Source organism: Primulina eburnea, chromosome 18 (genome assembly GCF_022965805.1).
Source record: "Primulina eburnea isolate SZY01 chromosome 18, ASM2296580v1, whole genome shotgun sequence".
NCBI lineage: Eukaryota > Viridiplantae > Streptophyta > Magnoliopsida > Lamiales > Gesneriaceae > Primulina > Primulina eburnea.
Genome location: NC_133118.1, coordinates 4,878,651 through 4,895,435, shown reverse-complemented (window position 1 = coordinate 4,895,435; position 16,785 = coordinate 4,878,651). Strand labels below are relative to the sequence as shown.

The following is a 16,785-nucleotide window of genomic DNA, read 5'->3' as shown; positions in this document are numbered from 1 at the left end:
AACTTGCTTCCATTGAATTTTGCTATTTCGTACATGCCCGCCAATAAGTCTACAACAATTTTAGTAAACTGGAAAAAATAATCCCGTCTTAAATAAAAAATCTCAAAAAATATTTTCTGATGTAGAAGATCAGTCTAGGCTACAACCACAAAGCATAATCAGAATTTTAAGAAATTTTAAACCAAGGCTCTGATACCACTTGTTGGTCCCACTTGCGATAATTTGAGATAATAAATCAGAAAATAAAAATAAACTGGACACCGAGATATACGTGGAAAACCCCTAAAAATTATTAGGGTAAAAAATACGGGCTAGATGAAAAAAATTATACTATAATATTTTGTGGTGTACAACTCACTCACTGTAGTTCCAAAGAGAACACATTCTCTCTTAATACAGGAGAACAAACAAACACTTCACAAATATTATAGAACTAAGCACTCAAATGCTATAGAATGAGAGAATACTCAAAGAAGGGATGATTTCAGAATAAATGGGGAGCTCTATTTATAGAGCCTCTTGTCTGTGTGAAAACGCGTATAAAAACACGTTTTCTCCTCTTCAAATTTTATTCGACAAATTTTCCAACTTAAAGCTTACAAAAACGTGTCATTAAATGTCTCTTTCATCCATTTAATTTTTGCCTACATGTGTTGTAATAAATATTTTAAATTTTTTGAGATATAATTAATTAATAATGATTTTAAATTTTTTTCTGGTTACAAGAAAAAAACAAATCAAAGAAAAGAAGCAATAGTTAAACAATAGGAGATATCGACAAATATTTTGCAAAAAAACAAATTTTTCTAAAGGAAATAGTTTTATGGTGAAAATCATATCTATGTCTATAGATCTGAATTTTTACGGACGACACTAATGATGAAATCCAAGAAAGTTGGATGATCTCGGATGGGAAACATACCCGATAGGATCTCTCTTCCTTGTTCGAATACTCCTGATCGGGTAGAATGTGTCTGGGTTGAGGGGTCTGCACACACTCAAACAAAAAAATTTAGTGGGACACTAGAAAAGTTTTCGGCGTGGTCACTCGACACTAAATCAATCAAATATTCATGTGAAGGAAATAAAATATTTTGAGAAAATGAGTATTAAGAATAATTGTCAATCTCTAAGTGAACTCCATAATTTTACCTCTAATGAGTCAATTTATAGGATACCAAGGTCGATGATAATCTCGTGATATTCGAGTAGTGGCCACGATGCAGGGACATGGTCCATGTCTTAGTCTCAGCTCGATCTGTGAACATGGTTGGAATGTGTTGTGTTATTATCGGTAGATAGAGTCTTAGCGTTTTCTAGTGAGAAAATTAAATTTGGCGAGCAAAAACTTGAATTTTCTAAATTTCACCTTCTATATTCATACCTTTAGAGCCGACGAGGGCTAAATTGTTGAATGAAATTCCTTCGAGAAACATTTAGATATAATGGATAACAATGATGCTGTAATAATAATATAATGTAATATAAGTAAAGTGGGGTGAGAAAATTAATAATATAATATTATAATAATAAAAGTGAAGTGGTGTGAGAAAATTAATTATAAATATAATATAATATAATATAATAAAAGTAAAGTAAAGTGGGGTGAGAAAATTATTTATAATTATAATATTAATATAATATAATAATAAAAGTAAAGTGGGGTGAGAAAATGAGGTCAATTAATGCATACTAAGATATATGACTTTTATGCTTAATGCCACGAATGTCTTCTAGATAATGCATCTCCACATTTCCTTTGATTTTGTCATCGTTTGACTCACTTTTACAATTGAAGTAAAAAATTTCTATTAAAAAAATGGATTTAGTACATTATTCAAAAAATATATATTTAAAAAATGGATTATCCAAATAATGTGTCAAAATATCTTTATTCTCTCGGTATTTTTTAATTATTAAATATCCTTCAATTTTTAGTAATATGTATTTCCCAAAATTAATAATACATAATATTCAAGTTTAATAAATCATAAAAAAAGTTTAATAAATCATATATTACTTTTTTCTTTATGATTCCCATACATTCTCTTAAATTATTAGTTAGAGTAAAAGTTGAATTTTTGGTCTTTATATTTTTTTCTTTGTGATTTTGGTAATCTATGTTATCAAATTTCAATATTAGTCATTTATCTTTCATTTTTTGGTAATTTTAGTCATTTTTCATTGAAAATATTGATGCTCGATTACATATATCAGCACCACATCAGCTGATCATCAACGCCACGTCAGAAAATAAGTAAATTGCAAAAAGAAAAAAAATAATCTCAGTGGACTAAAACTGAAATTTAATAATATAAAATACCAAATTCGCAAAGAAGAAAATATAGAAGACTATTTTTTTTCCCTTGAGTTATTTAATAAATACATATGATATGTTACAAACAACGTGCATGAATTCACAAAAATATAATAAACCACCGAAATTAAAAAAAAATTAACAAAGATTACCTTATTATGTTATTTGATTATAATCAAGATCGGTTAAAAAGGTGATAATTGTTTAGAAGGAGGTTGAATAAACACTCACTGATTATGTATTCTTTACGAATAAAGAGTTCAGTTTAGTTACAAACTGACACTCGGTATCTCGTCAGTCGATAACAATCAGTTTAAGTGGAAAACAGTTGCGGAAGTAAACTGACTGAAAGATAGAATAACTGAAAGTGACTGAAATGAAAAACACACGATATGTTTCTGGATGTTCGGAGAATAGAATAACTTCTACGTCACCCCTTCTATCACGAAGATAGGATTATCACTAAAAGACTTTGATCAAATACACACGTTGTACTGACCCACTTCAGTTTGGACTTAACACTGCCAAACTGAAACTCTTAGTTCACAAACGCTTTTACAGTGCGACTAAATATAACACAACTTGAGTATAAATCTAACAAAGATTTCAAGGTGTAAACAAGCTCGTAAAGGTAGCCTTGATTGCTACTGATAAATTTGATAAGAGTGAGCTTTGATATCTGAGTGCGAGTTGTGATTTTAGCAGAGTAACAGCATGCTTGAATAGAATAGTAGTTCGCGTGTTATTTTCTCAGCTGTTCTCTTCACCTATTTATATGATTCCCTCTCAACGGTAATATTAAATATCATTTGAATCTTTATATCCGTTGATAGCCACGTCGATATTCTCTGACAATCGTACACTGCAATCTCTGAAATGCTGCAATCTCTGAAATGTGGCGTTTCACTACTAGTTGCAGTCTGTTGTACTATTTGTCGGTTGTCGTTCTCAACTGATGACGTGTACAGCTGAGGGATCAGCTGAAAGATACTTTTCTGGAAAACTCATAACTGATTTGTTTTAACTGATCAGTCAGTTAGATTTCTGCTTCAACTGATGACGTGTATAATATTTAGCTGGTACGCATTAATCTTCAGCTAGAGACAACTATCAGTTGTAATTATTTGAGTCAGTTAAGCTCGTTGCCTTTGATCAGATCAGTTATTCAAATACGTTTCGAAGCTTAGTTTGTCAAATCACCGAAATTTAGTTTCCAACAATTTCCCCCTTTTTGGTGATTGAGAAAACTCAGAATATGATAAGCTGATCATTCGAAGTATTAGAATTCTTTGAATCAATGTAGATAAAATAATTTTTAATGTACAGATTCGTACAAAGAAAACAAATAATCTTCAACTAATAACTGACAAAAGAATCTCTCTTCAGCTGTATCATCTCTTATTCTTTCATTAACCTAGCTGCTTCCCCCTTTTTGTCAAGCACATCAACCTTGAGAGATAGAATCCTAACATCAGCTGCAATGTCTTTGACAGCAGTCAATACGGTAGTCTGCAGCAAATCGATTTTCTTTGAAAAAGATAGTTCCATAGATTCAACTCTCTTGCTGATTGAGTCTTGAGTAACAGAAAGACTTTCAGCTAGGCCTATGTTCTTTTTGAGCTCGTCGATTGCAAAGATGATGGAAGTCACAGCTGTTTGAATGGATTTCAGTTTGTTTGAATTAAATTCACTGGAGGAGTTCAACTTTAGAGAATGAGAAAGCTGAGTGCTTTGAATCTCTTTTATTTCTTGCATTATTTTGTACATGTTGAGTTGAATGTCCTGAATTTCTCCAAGGACCAAATCCATGTCTGATGATGGATGAAGAGATAATGGTCCAGACGGCCCTGGTTCCTGTTCCTTGGTAGATCGATCAAATATCACCAAAGTTCGGTCAGAAACCTCTGTTACCTCATGTGTCATCTATGGCACGTCTTCCATACTGACTTCCAGTTGAACTGGAAGGGAAAAAGATTTTTGGAAACTTAATTTCAGTGATTTGACAAACTAAGCTTCGAAACATATTTGAATAGCTGATCAAAGAAATTACAACTGATAGTTGCCACTAGCTGAAGATTAATGTGTACCATCTAAATATTATACACGTCATCAGTTGAAGCAGAAATCTAACTGACTGATCAGTTGGGAACTGATCAGTTGGAAAAAATCAGTTATGAGTTTTGCTGCAAAGTATCTTTCAGTTGATCCCTAAGCTGTACACATCATCAGCTAAGAACGACAACCGACAAATAGTACAACAGACTGCAACTAGTAGTGGAACACAGCATTTCAGAGATTGCAGTGTACGATTGTCAGAGAATATCGACGTGGCTATCAACGGATATAAAGATTCAAATGATATTTAATTGTACCGTTGAGAGGGAAGCCTATAAATAGGTGAAGAGAGCAGCTGAGAAATAGAACACGCGAACTACTATTCTATTCAAGCTTGCTGTTACTCTGCTAAAATCACAACTCGCATTCAGATATCAAAGCTTACTTTTATAAGAATTATCAGTAGCAATCAAGGCTACCTTACGAGCTTGTTAGCACCTTGAAATCTTTGTTAGATTCATACTCAAGTTGTGTTGTATTCAGTCGCACTGTAAAAGATTTTGTGAACTAAGAGTTTCAGTTTGGCAGTGTTAAGACCAAACTGAAGTGGGTTAGTACGACGTTTGTATTCGATCAAAGTCTTTTAGTGAATATCCTATCTTCGTGATAGAAGGGGTGACGTAAGAGTTATTCTATTCTCCGAATAGCCAGAAATATATCGTGTGTTTTTCATTTCAGTTACTTTCAGTTATTCTATCTTTCATTCAGTTTACTTCCGCAACTGTTAACCAGTTAAACTGATTGTTATCGACTGACGAGATACCGAGTGTCAGTTTGTAAAGAAACTGAACCATCTATTCGAAAAGAATACATAATCCGTGAGTGTTTATTCAACCCCCCCTCTTCTAAACACTTATCACCTTTGTAACCGATCCTTTCAAGTGGTATCAGAGCGGTTGTTTCTTGTCTAAAAATATTTCTACTCAAACTATTGATCATGTCTTCCTTCAACAAGATCCCAATATTTTCCAGAGAGGACTTTGATGATTGGAAAATCAGGATACATGCTCACTTAGCTGCACAAGGCGATGATATGTGGTACGTCATCACTGACGGACCAATGAAGATTCTGAAAGCTAATACATCAGTTGCAATCACAGATGGGGCACCTCATAGAATTGAAAAGCCCAGAGACAAGTGGACTGCTGAGGACAAACGAAAAGCAAATCTGGACAATGTAGCAAAAGACATACTGTACAAAACGCTGGACAAAGTAACGCCCAGAAAATCAAAATGTGTAAGACGCCCAGAAAATCAATCAATTGAATTTTATCACATATAAGAACAAATAAGGGTATTTTTGTATTTTTAAATACTTTTGGGGGTGGAAACAAAGTTTTTAGTACATAAAATGAATTTAAAATTGGCAAAAACTTGTGTGAGACGGTCTCACGGGTCGTATTTGTGAGACAGATCTCTTATTTGGGTCACTCATGAAAAAGTATAACTTTTTATGCTAAGAGTATTATTACTTTTTATTATGAATATGGGTAGGATCGACCCGTCTCACAGATTATGATCCGTGAGACGATATCACATGAGACTCACTCTTTAAAATTTAGTTGGGTTTATGTATATTTTCAAAAACAAATTATCCTTTTTCAAACCTAATATTTTTATAGGATATTTTATGGGTGGGCAGGTATTGTGTGATTGCGGTAAACGACGCCGTACGCGTGACGGCCCCCACCCAAGAATAAACGGAACCAAGAAAATCAGATTCGCTCCACCAAATGTTAATTACTATTATATATACAAACACGCATACACACAGTTCGCGGAGTTGATCACAGCTTGTTTTTCGAGTGTTTTAGTGCGTGAATTCGAGCATTTTTCCCTGTTTCAACTTGTCTAGCTCGCGGAAGAGTTTGCATGACTTTTTCTTGAGGCTAACAGGACACCAGTATCTTGATCTTGAGTCTTCTTTCTTTTCCCGGCGTGTGATAAAATCTCCAGGTGACAAATTTGTTCTTTTTCCTGTCCTTTCTTTTTATTTTTAATGGGTTTGGGATTCTTTTTATTCTGATATTTTTTCCCACTTGGTTTGTATATCTATGCTTGCTTTACGATATGGGAAGTGGGATTTTGGTTTTCTTGCCTGATTTTGTTTCTTGGATTGGATCTGTTTTGGGATTTTGGGGATTTTGGGGATTTTTTTTTTTGTGTGACTTAATCCGATCTTTGGTTTTTGATTATTGGGTAAGTGAAAGTTTGACCATCTTTTGTGTGGTTTCTTGAATCTTTATGGCTTGATATGGAAATCAAAGCTCTGATCTTTTGTGGTTGATTGGAAAACACTATCTTTTTCTTGAATGGTTTGATTTGTCAAGTTTAAGAAATTGGAAGTTTTTGTTTGACGATCATCAAACAATGATTATGAACTTCTGAGAGTTGTGATCGTAATTTAAATTCTCCTCTCCATTTTCCCAGAACTGATGTTTGACTGAATTTGTTGACTTGATGTTGATCTCTGACTCATTTCATCTGAAATTAATTTCCCTTTGATTTAATCATTACAGTTTGTGCCGAGTTTTTGAAGTATTATGTTTTATACCACGAATCTTGGATTTTCATGTTTCTAAAGCCTAAAATTGTTCATGTCTGAACTCTTGATTGAACTGTCTGAAGCATTTATATGATGTTAATTAAGATGTTATGAACACATATATTGAATTTTTTTGTGGTCTCATTATCTGTATGCATATTCTCCTTTTCTGTTGATTGGTTAATAAGTATTATGTTGTTTTCTAATACATAAGGTAAATCCAGCAAAGACAATGTTTCGCCGGAGGAGTAATTCTTCTCATGATGACGAGAGTATCGAACTGCAGCATGAGCGCAAGGTAACTTTCTACATTTTGGCTTTAAAGATAATATATGAGATTGGGTTGTTTACTTTCCAGTTGATGTAATTTTCTCTGTCTTTTTCACAATGAACACCTTGTTATAATCTCATATCGGTTCGACAAGAAATTTTGGAGTGACTAATAAATTATGGAGGCTCTCCGACCTGAAAGACTAGTCTTTTCGGTTTTGGTCGTCCTCTTGGGTGATATGGGAAATGTTTACAATCGGATGAGTGTTATGATCACACAAGAAATTATGGATTGGCTAATAAATTTGGGAGGTTCTCCCAGGTTGAAAGCTTAATCTTTAGCAGTTGGACTCAATGGCATACCTTTTGTGTTTGGACTAAATGTCCTAACAATGTTTCCTTGATCTTTTTATTGGACATTTGGCAAATTACGAAGACTTGAAATTTATGGAGTTGGTATATTTGTCCTAACTCAAGTATATTATCTGCCTACTTTCAGGTCACTGAGCTAAAGGCTTCCCTGGGACCACTTTCAGGTCGTAACCTGCAGTATTGCAGTGATGCTTGTTTGAAGAGGTATTTGGAAGCTCGGAATTGGAATGTCGATAGGTCGAAGAAAATGTTGGAAGAGTCATTGAGATGGCGATCGAGCTATAAACCAGAAGATATCCGCTGGGTAAGAAAAGCTCAAAAAATCTACGATCATGTCATTTTTTAATGATGGTTAAACTTAAAAGCATGGAGTATCATGGATGTAAATTGCGATGTATCTTATACGCCTGGTATAATGTTATTGATTTTGTTTTATACTTGTCATCATTGGTCAACAATCTATCTCCTCTTTAATTCTCAGCCTGAAATTGCAATAGAAGGCGAGACTGGCAAGGTGTTCCGTGCAAATTTTCATGATCGTCATGGTAGGACCGTTCTTATATTAAGACCAGGATTGCAGGTTAATGAACAAGCTCACTGACATTGCGAGTTAGTTAAATTTCAACATTTTCCTACCTAAACTGAGGTTTTGTATGTTTACAGAATACTACATCACTTGATAACCAGATTAAACACCTTGTTTATCTCATCGAGAACGCCATACTTAATCTCCCAGAAGGGCAGGAGCAGATGGCATGGTTGATAGACTTTACGGGTTGGTCTATGAGCACCAACGTCCCTATCAAGTCGGCTCGAGATACAGTCAATATATTACAAAATCATTATCCAGAGAGATTAGCCGTAGCATTTCTGTACAATCCCCCTCGTATATTTGAAGCATTTTGGAAGGTCGGTGATACATCATTCTTGACACGACAATTGTCATTGTCGCCTATATCTTTCTTGTTTGTGTTTGCATTCATTGTTATTCAAACATTTGCAGGTGGTTAAATACTTTTTAGATTCCAAGACATTCCAGAAGGTGAAATTTGTGTACCCGAAGAACAAAGATAGCGTTGAGCTTATGAGGTCGTATTTTGATGTGGACAACCTCCCAACCGAGTTTGGAGGCAAAGCCACTCTGCAGTATGATCACGAGGAGTTCTCAAGGCAAATGGCACTGGATGATGTCAAAACTTCTAAGTTATGGGGCCTCGACAAGAACCTATCGAACGGCTTTGCAGGTGCCGAGGTTGCTCCAGAACCCGGTTGCGTCGCTTCATCAGTAAGTTGAATCGCATGAGATGTTGAAATAAATATATTACAAACTCAATAATATTTGGATTTATCCAAATATAACATAACTGTAACCATGGATCTCCTTGTCTTTAAAATGCAAAAAAAATTCTTTTTCAGGCTTTTATATTCGTGCATTGGATACTTTGTAACCAACTCATTTCAAGGAATATTACCCCATCATGTACTAAAGATGCTAGCTACTGGTAATTAGAATCCACTATCCAGGTTAAGTAGCAAGGTACTATATAGATTCATTAGGCTCATCGTTTCATTGATGGTTGACCGGACTCCGACGCTATCGGATGCGGCGATTCCATCACGAAACAATGAGCTTAACCTCGAAAAATTCGAAATAAGTAAGCAAGTTTTTCATTTCCATGTGGGATTGCTAATATCACAAATTTATACAACCCACAGAATTTGCAAACATAAACCTATCTACCCGTAAACAAATAGCAGCAGATGAGGACTAACATGCAGAATCCAAGATTGTACTATGAGCCAAGGGTGCAAGTCGAGATTAAATTACAAAGCCATCTTCACTCAAAGCAACGACTTGCTCAAACTCGAATACTAATTATTAAATTTTTTACAAATTTGGAGTTTGAATCATATAGTTAATGATAAATTTAGGATAAAAATAAGATTCGCAATCGACTACACGAGCTCTCGACTCAAAGCAGCTCGAAATGGCGCTCAACTCGATCTTTTATCAGACAGTTGAGAGCAGCTCGGCTCGGCTTCGACACTAGTCTTAGCCATGTATGGACTTTTTTTCTTCTTTCCTTTATCAACATTCCAGAAGCTTAGATAAACTGAAGAAAATTGCAACCCACAACCAAATGGCTGTTCCACATCACATCACGACAAGGCAAATAGATTACATTGCTTAATCATTAGAAGAGCCGCCTTCTAAACGTCCGGGTGGTGGTGTGGTAACTACGAACCAACAAACCGACCCCGATACCAATGCCCAAGCAAATTCCAAGGCCAATGCCTACACCAACTCTAACTCCGGCGTTGAACCACGAAAGCTCCCCATCTTCGCCTTCAATGTATTTCGTTCGTCTCCAGTACGAGCTGTCGCTGTCTTCCTCGCTTTCTGGTTTATATTCTGCAACCTGAATACAATATATATCTCTCTCGGATAAGGTCCTCCTTTATCTTACACTCTTAGATTTAAGATGATTCTTATTGTGGAACACCAAGATATTCAGATCACATGTAGCAGTAACTTGCAACATGTTAGGACATGCATGTTCTGATATCTCATCATTTAAGCCCAAATATGTAAACCATACAAAAGAAAAGCACCATATACGATAAGTTTCGCAACATAAAACGTCGTCCTTAATCATGTACTTTGATGCAAATAACAAACAAGGGACTAGTTTTCACACATTCACGGTTCAGGAGAGCAACACCCAGATTGATATGTCCGTCTTTATTTCAGATGTTCAACTCATGTTTGTGGTGATCTTTCAAGATAATCATCGAGTGCAGCAAAATAACAAATCCCACAATGGATTATTGAAATGAAAAAGAAACTAGTAGGATAAACGAAGCGGGACGCTTAAGGCCAGCCAAGTTATAACTCTGAAAGTATCTTATAAAAAATCCTTCAAACAAACTGAGTTATGGTCACAACATATCCTGCTGAAAAGAATGTCATCTAAAAGTGGGTTTAACATTATAATTTCAAAAAAAACAAGATCTGTTTTTGAAGTTTTGGCACATATAAGTTGAGTGGAATTTCATTAATAATTTGAAATCCCATACTTCAAAATCCTTCCTATCCAGACACAGTGGGAGATGATGGGACCAAGAATGCAAGTTGGAAGCAGTATTATATGGGCAATGCAAGAGAGAACAGAAAGATGTTATCACCTTTATCTTTTTAAATACCTGTGCCTGCCCATACCCCCATGATATTTTTATAGATAAGATGGGACTGGTCCTTTTGTGACAAGGGGACATGCTTCACGTGAGGAAGCAAGCAGGCACATAGTCGAAGGATACACATCAGCATGAGTGCAAATCAGACCAGTACTCGATAAAGTAAGGGGAGAAAATTCAATATTTTCAATTGAAGGAAGGAAGGAAGTAGCCAGACCACACATGCCAACCCTCTTGTTGCTCCCCCGCTAGTACAACTATCCGGTTATATCGAAAATGCGGCAAGTGATGAGAATTCATTTGATGTATATAACAACACCAAGAGTGCATCTAGCCGATGTAGTTGGTAAACACGTACACTAAATATGAAATGGGAAAAGGTTAGTGTTAGCTTACTCCAGGCTCATACTTAATCTAGAGGAGAAGGGAACTTGATCCATTCAAACAAATAGAAGAACTACTAACAAAATCAAGAATGAAGTTACATAAAACTATGGAAATTATCCGACATTCGTAGCATAAGGCAACTGCGAAGAACTGGGATCCATGATGTTCCAGAACTTTTTTATGTGATATACTAGTTCATGGGCTCAATTAATGAAGCAAAATAGAGCATAGACATAGACTAAATAGATTTTTCTCCTCGTTCAGACAACTATTCGGTCTAGAAGTCTAGCTCTGACCTACAATAGAGATGAGATGATTAAGTCATTAGTAGGCATGGATCAATGAACACGGCCAAGACGAAACAATTGTGTCGGCACAAGCAAATAGAATGGATGACAACAGAAAGTTGCAAATGTCAAGAACTGAGTATTTGGACGAGAAACTACCTGCAGATCATGTCCAAACGTAAGATCTTCATGGGATTCAGACGCATCATACTCTGGAATGGAATTTAGAGTACCCATTCTATGCTTATTGCGATGTTTAAGTTGCATAGTCTTGGTTAATATGATTGGTGTTCCTGAGAAACAACCTGCAATATAAACTTCAATTGTCGGCGATGAGGATTCCGAGTCCACGATTTGTTTCCCTTTCAGAAATCCCGTGCCAGCACTGATTACCGTGTCACAATTCATGTTCCACCTTCGAGCTGGCTGATTTACCTCCCCAACATAACCATTAGCATGTGACATTTCTAAAATCCCAGATATCACAGGTTCCTCTTTATCGAAAATCTCGAATTTAACGCTACCAGTTAATCTTATGCTATCTGTGCTGACAAAGGTAGCCTCTTCAGTTTTCTTATCCATTCTGTCCCTTCGAAGGGAGCAAGAAACTCCTGAATCAACTGTACATCTTACTCCATTAACTTCAAGAAGTGTCTCTGGGCTCAGGGACATGTGATTGAGAGTAAGAGACTCTGGGGTCGAATCGTCAACCACGAAATTGCTGATTCTCGCATAGAAAACTCTTATATCAAACCAGGACAACGACAATCTGCCAGGGGATTGGTATGATGAATTCCTGATAATTTGCAGGCCCGGATCATGAAGGTATCCATTGCTATGTGATTCGTGGGAATTCTCCATCTTTCAAGAGCTTAAAGTTTTCACCAGATTCCTTCAAGAACGTTGATGAACCACCAAGATGAATGAAGCCGGAGAACCCGAACCCTGTTCAAGAATAACATCTGTATCAATCTCTCGACAAAAAAACAAGATCGAGGAAACCAAATAAATCATGAATACAAAAAAATCATGTTTTGACAATCCAAAATCTCAAATTTATCGCAATTACCTCTGTAAACAAAGTACGTTGTTTTTTTTTTCCCAAACTCACATCTTTGATGATAAAACAACGCGAGTGATGGAAATGCTAATTTTTGGAACTGAAAACCTCTATACAAGGGAAGAGGAAGACAAGATCATAACTGCCACCCCTATTTCCTAGCTAACCAGAGAAAGTTCAAAGATTCATTCCACGTAGCAATAATCTCGTCAACTCAAACCCAAATCCTAGAAATTTTACCACATAAACAATAGAACAGAAATCAGCACCATAAAAGGGTACAAAAAATAAATCTTGAAAAGGAGAGGATAATTCATCAAGACAGCAAAAACTCAGTAATCTTCAGAGAATCAAGAAACTTACCGGAAGACCCATGAACAAGAAATCACTCACTATATAAATAGAATATTCTATCAAATACAACAAACTCTTCGATCAAGAAAAAAGAAAGTGAATGGTGTCACAGAAAGCCAGCCTGTGGCAAAAAAGACACGTCCCAGAACCTAGCCAGCTCCAAAAAACTCAGGAAAACTAAGACAAAATCCCAATAAAAGAATTATAACATAGAAGAGAATGCTTTATCCGTTGAAGTTAATGTTTGACTTTGCCTTTCAGAAATACTTTCATCTAACTCATTTCAAGTTTCAACGTTTTCACTCCAAACTTTTGTGTGATATAAAATATTATTTTCACTCCATGCTTTATTATTATTATTATTATTATTATTATTATGAATTGAAGCAGAGGACTCGATTTCTTACATTTGTTCTCCCTTCATTCTCAACGGCCTACAGTTCTTCCACCACATCAAGTCTTTAAATGGACGAAGACAGAAATATATTCTGGGATCCCGACACGCATCAAAATTTTAGTGAAATAGAAGGGATTGTAAAGCTATAAAATGAGAAGAATATCTTTTAAATTTTCTAAACTGTCATCCATAATTTAACATTTGTACAGGTTATTCAAAGTATTTATTACAAAAAATTATACAACTTTCACTATAAAATATATATACTTTTTAAAAAAAATATCCGAACCAAGGGTCAACTCGACTCGACCCGACTTTTAAAAGGTTGAGATTTTCTCCATCCAAACCGATAAATTTTATTGGCAGGTGGGGCCAATCCGCCTGCATTGACAAGTCTAGAGGCATTTTTGTTCTCAACTTTCCAATTTTCAAACTATTTTATTTTTTATATAGTAGGTTCTTTTTCCTAATTTATTTATGGTTATCATTTCGGCATATACATACACTAAATTGGTACGTTTTCCCATTTTTTTTATCATAATTATTTTGTGTAAATTTATTTTTATTTGTGAATTTAGAAACTCATGTAGAAGATACATAGAAGAACAACAATGGAGTAGGATTAACGATACTCTTTTCGCCAAATGGGTTGATATGCATGTCCTAGCAATTAGTAGTTACCGATTCAATTATTTTATTAATATTATCATTAATAACAATAATAATAATAATAATAATAATAATATATAATAATAAATTTTGATTTAGGGGGAAACCCGTGACTACCCTCATCTTGCCTAATTAATATTTTTGAAACGAAAATGAGGGTGTAGATGATGATTTGATTCCCGCGGGTTCCCCGAACCCGAAAAAACTGAAATCGGGACGAATAAGGAGATAAGAATGGAATTGGGGGACGGAAACGAGGATGACAAACCTACCCCGCTTCATTGCCACCCCTAACAACAAACTTCAAAAAGTGTGACAAAAGCAAGAAATTAATGGGTTGAAATACTTTCCCATAGTCTATAATCAAGAAATGGAATCCTATCACCGTTTGATCCGTAATGTAGCTTTCTTCCAAGCAGCCTTGTGTCCCAAGATTACATTACGGCTATAGCCCACCAAAGTTCTTGATCTTGATTACGAGGATTGTTGACTTTTCTTGCAAGAACATAAACCACATCATTGGCATTTTCATCATTTTATGTACAGTATTTATACATAAACATCGATTGGTGCTTTAATCTTGTGCAGACAAGTGTGTATTGCTGCGCTATTTGGTTGATTATGTCCAAAAAAATAAACAAAGAATAGTATATGTTGATGGAGATGGGAAGATAGAGATTTGTGTTGGTTGATCTTATCCTAAGGGGTTTATATTTGTGAGGCCAGCATGGTATCTTGATGAAAGAGATGCAGGAATGCTAGCTTGGAAAAAATCAAGAATTGTCTGACCACATACTCAATTCGAGTTATCGAATTCGAGCTCAAACTCGATCAGAAGCTCAAAAAGCTTAAATATTTTTTCTCTAATCTTGTTTGTCTCGAAATATTTGAACTATTGTTCGTGGTTTGAAATATTTTATTTAGTATATGATTTTAATATATAAATAAAATATTAAAAATTTTGAGCAACTCGTGAACTATTTAATAAAATAATTTGGTCTTGAGTTCGATCGACTCAAAAAACAAGTTCGAATATATTTGAGATCGGCTAAAATTTGATAATTTCATAAAAAAATTTAATATTTTTTGAGTCGATTGAAAAAATTTGCAAACCGACTTGATTGGTTGACTATCTAATTGATGTTGGTCCCGCGTGCAGAATTTGAGATAGTAAAACCCGAAAATAAAGAATAAACTGGACACCGAGATTTATGTAGAAAACTCCTAAAAATTATTAGGGTAAAAACCACGGACAAGATGAAAAGAATTTCCACTATAATATTTTGTGATGTACAACTCACTCACTGTGTTTCCAAAGAGAACACACACTCTCTTAATACAGGAGAACAAAATACCTCACAAATATTATAGAACTAAGCACTAAAATGCTTATAAGATGAGAGAAAAAACTCGAAGAAGGGATGATTTCAGAATGAAGGGATGAGCTCTATTTATAGAGCTTCCTGTCAGTGTAAAACCGCGTTTGACACTGACAAATATTATAGAACTAAGCACTAAAATGCTTATAAAATGAGAGAAAAAACTCGAAGAAGGGATGATTTCAGAATGAAGGGATGAGCTCTATTTATAGAGTTTCCTGTCAGTGTGAAACCGCGTTTGAAACGCGTACCTATTCCGTTTCAAATTTTGCTGCCAGCCTTATTGAATGCTATGCAAATGTCCACCACGTTTTTTTATTTTCTTTGACTGCTCCCTTCATTTATTGCATGTCTGCCACATGCATTTGCCAACGTTTCTCCCACTTGGAGATTTGATTGACAATCAAACACATCTCCACACATCCTTTCAATCTTGCCATTCCCTGCTGCTTACGTTTCTGCTAGACCACTTGAGGATCTACACCACTCAAACTTATCAGTGTTCACTTGCTTGGTCAGAAAATCAGCTATGTTGTCCTTTGTATGGATCTTCTGAATATCCACACTTCCTTCCTCTACTACTTCCCGCACAAAGTGAAATTGAACTCCAATGTGCTTCGTCCTGGAATGAAAGGCTGGATTCCTTGCGATGTGCAAGGCGCTCTGACTATCACAAAACAAAGGAACATTCTCTTGTTTGTGTTCGATCTCCTCCAATAACCTTTTAATCCATATTGCCTCCTTGCAAGCTTGAGTAGCTGTCATATATTCTGCTTCTGTTGTAGATAATGCCACAACTGTCTGCAGTTTTGAAACCCAGCTTACTGCTCCCCCTGCAAGCGTAAACACATAACCAGTAATAGATTTTCTCTTATCAAGATCACCTGCATAATCTGAATCGACATAGCCTCTGAGTGTAAAAACTGATCCTCCATAACATAATGCAGCATTCGAGGTACCCTTAATATATCTAAGGATCCTCTTAACAGTGCTCCAATGCTCTCGTCCAGGATTCGTCATATACTGACTAACTGCTCCCACTGCTTGAGAAATGTCCGGTCTTGTACAGATCATGGCGAACATCAAACTTCCCACTGCTGATGCATATGGTACACGAGACATCTCTATCCTCTCTGCTTCACTGCTAGGACACATCTCAAAGGATAACTTGAAGTTAACAGGAAGAGGGGTCGATATTGACTTACTATCTTGCATGTTGAAGCGTTGTAAGATTTTCTTCAAATAATTTTTCTGGGAAAGCCAAATCTTTCTGTTACTTCTATCTCGGTGAACTTGCATCCCTAGAATCTTGTTTGCTGGTCCCTAGTCCTTCATATCAAATTCCCTCGCCAATTGTGCCTTCAATCCTCTGACCTGATCTTTGTTGGGGCCTGCTACCAACATGTCGTCCACATACAACAGCAAAACGATATAATCA

The 16,785-nt window shown here is 35.6% G+C and overlaps 2 protein-coding genes across 5 annotated transcripts; one reads left to right on the top strand and one right to left on the bottom strand.

Moving 5' to 3' along the window:
- The first annotated feature begins 6,138 nt into the window (after positions 1 to 6,138).
- Positions 6,139 to 9,042, top strand: LOC140819005 (uncharacterized). The gene is made up of 6 exons (XM_073178989.1): positions 6,139 to 6,388; positions 7,192 to 7,275; positions 7,747 to 7,923; positions 8,101 to 8,199; positions 8,283 to 8,528; positions 8,623 to 9,042. The coding sequence occupies exons 2-6, from the start codon at positions 7,210 to 7,212 to the stop codon at positions 8,911 to 8,913; spliced, it is 879 nt and encodes a 292-aa protein (XP_073035090.1). The 5' UTR covers positions 6,139 to 6,388; positions 7,192 to 7,209; the 3' UTR covers positions 8,914 to 9,042.
- A 229-nt stretch (positions 9,043 to 9,271) lies between these two features.
- Positions 9,272 to 13,177, bottom strand: LOC140819004 (uncharacterized protein At1g01500). Of its 4 annotated transcripts, none has more exons than XR_012115183.1 (4): positions 12,558 to 13,177; positions 11,648 to 12,433; positions 9,493 to 10,039; positions 9,272 to 9,412 (listed from the first exon to the last, which is right to left on the bottom strand). XR_012115183.1 is itself a non-coding variant. In XM_073178986.1 (4 exons), exons 3-4 carry the CDS (start codon positions 12,347 to 12,349, stop codon positions 9,815 to 9,817), a joined length of 927 nt encoding a protein of 308 aa, XP_073035087.1. In that variant the 5' UTR covers positions 12,350 to 12,433; positions 12,558 to 12,775; positions 12,912 to 13,177; the 3' UTR covers positions 9,760 to 9,814. The 4 variants fall into 4 exon arrangements, 3 of the variants coding, with proteins under 3 accessions (XP_073035087.1, XP_073035089.1, XP_073035088.1); XM_073178986.1 differs by lacking the exon at positions 9,272 to 9,412 and having other exon boundaries at positions 9,760 to 10,039; positions 12,558 to 12,775; positions 12,912 to 13,177; XM_073178988.1 differs by lacking the exon at positions 9,272 to 9,412 and having other exon boundaries at positions 9,760 to 10,039; positions 12,558 to 12,706; positions 12,912 to 13,177.
- Between the last annotated feature and the right edge of the window lie 3,608 nt (positions 13,178 to 16,785).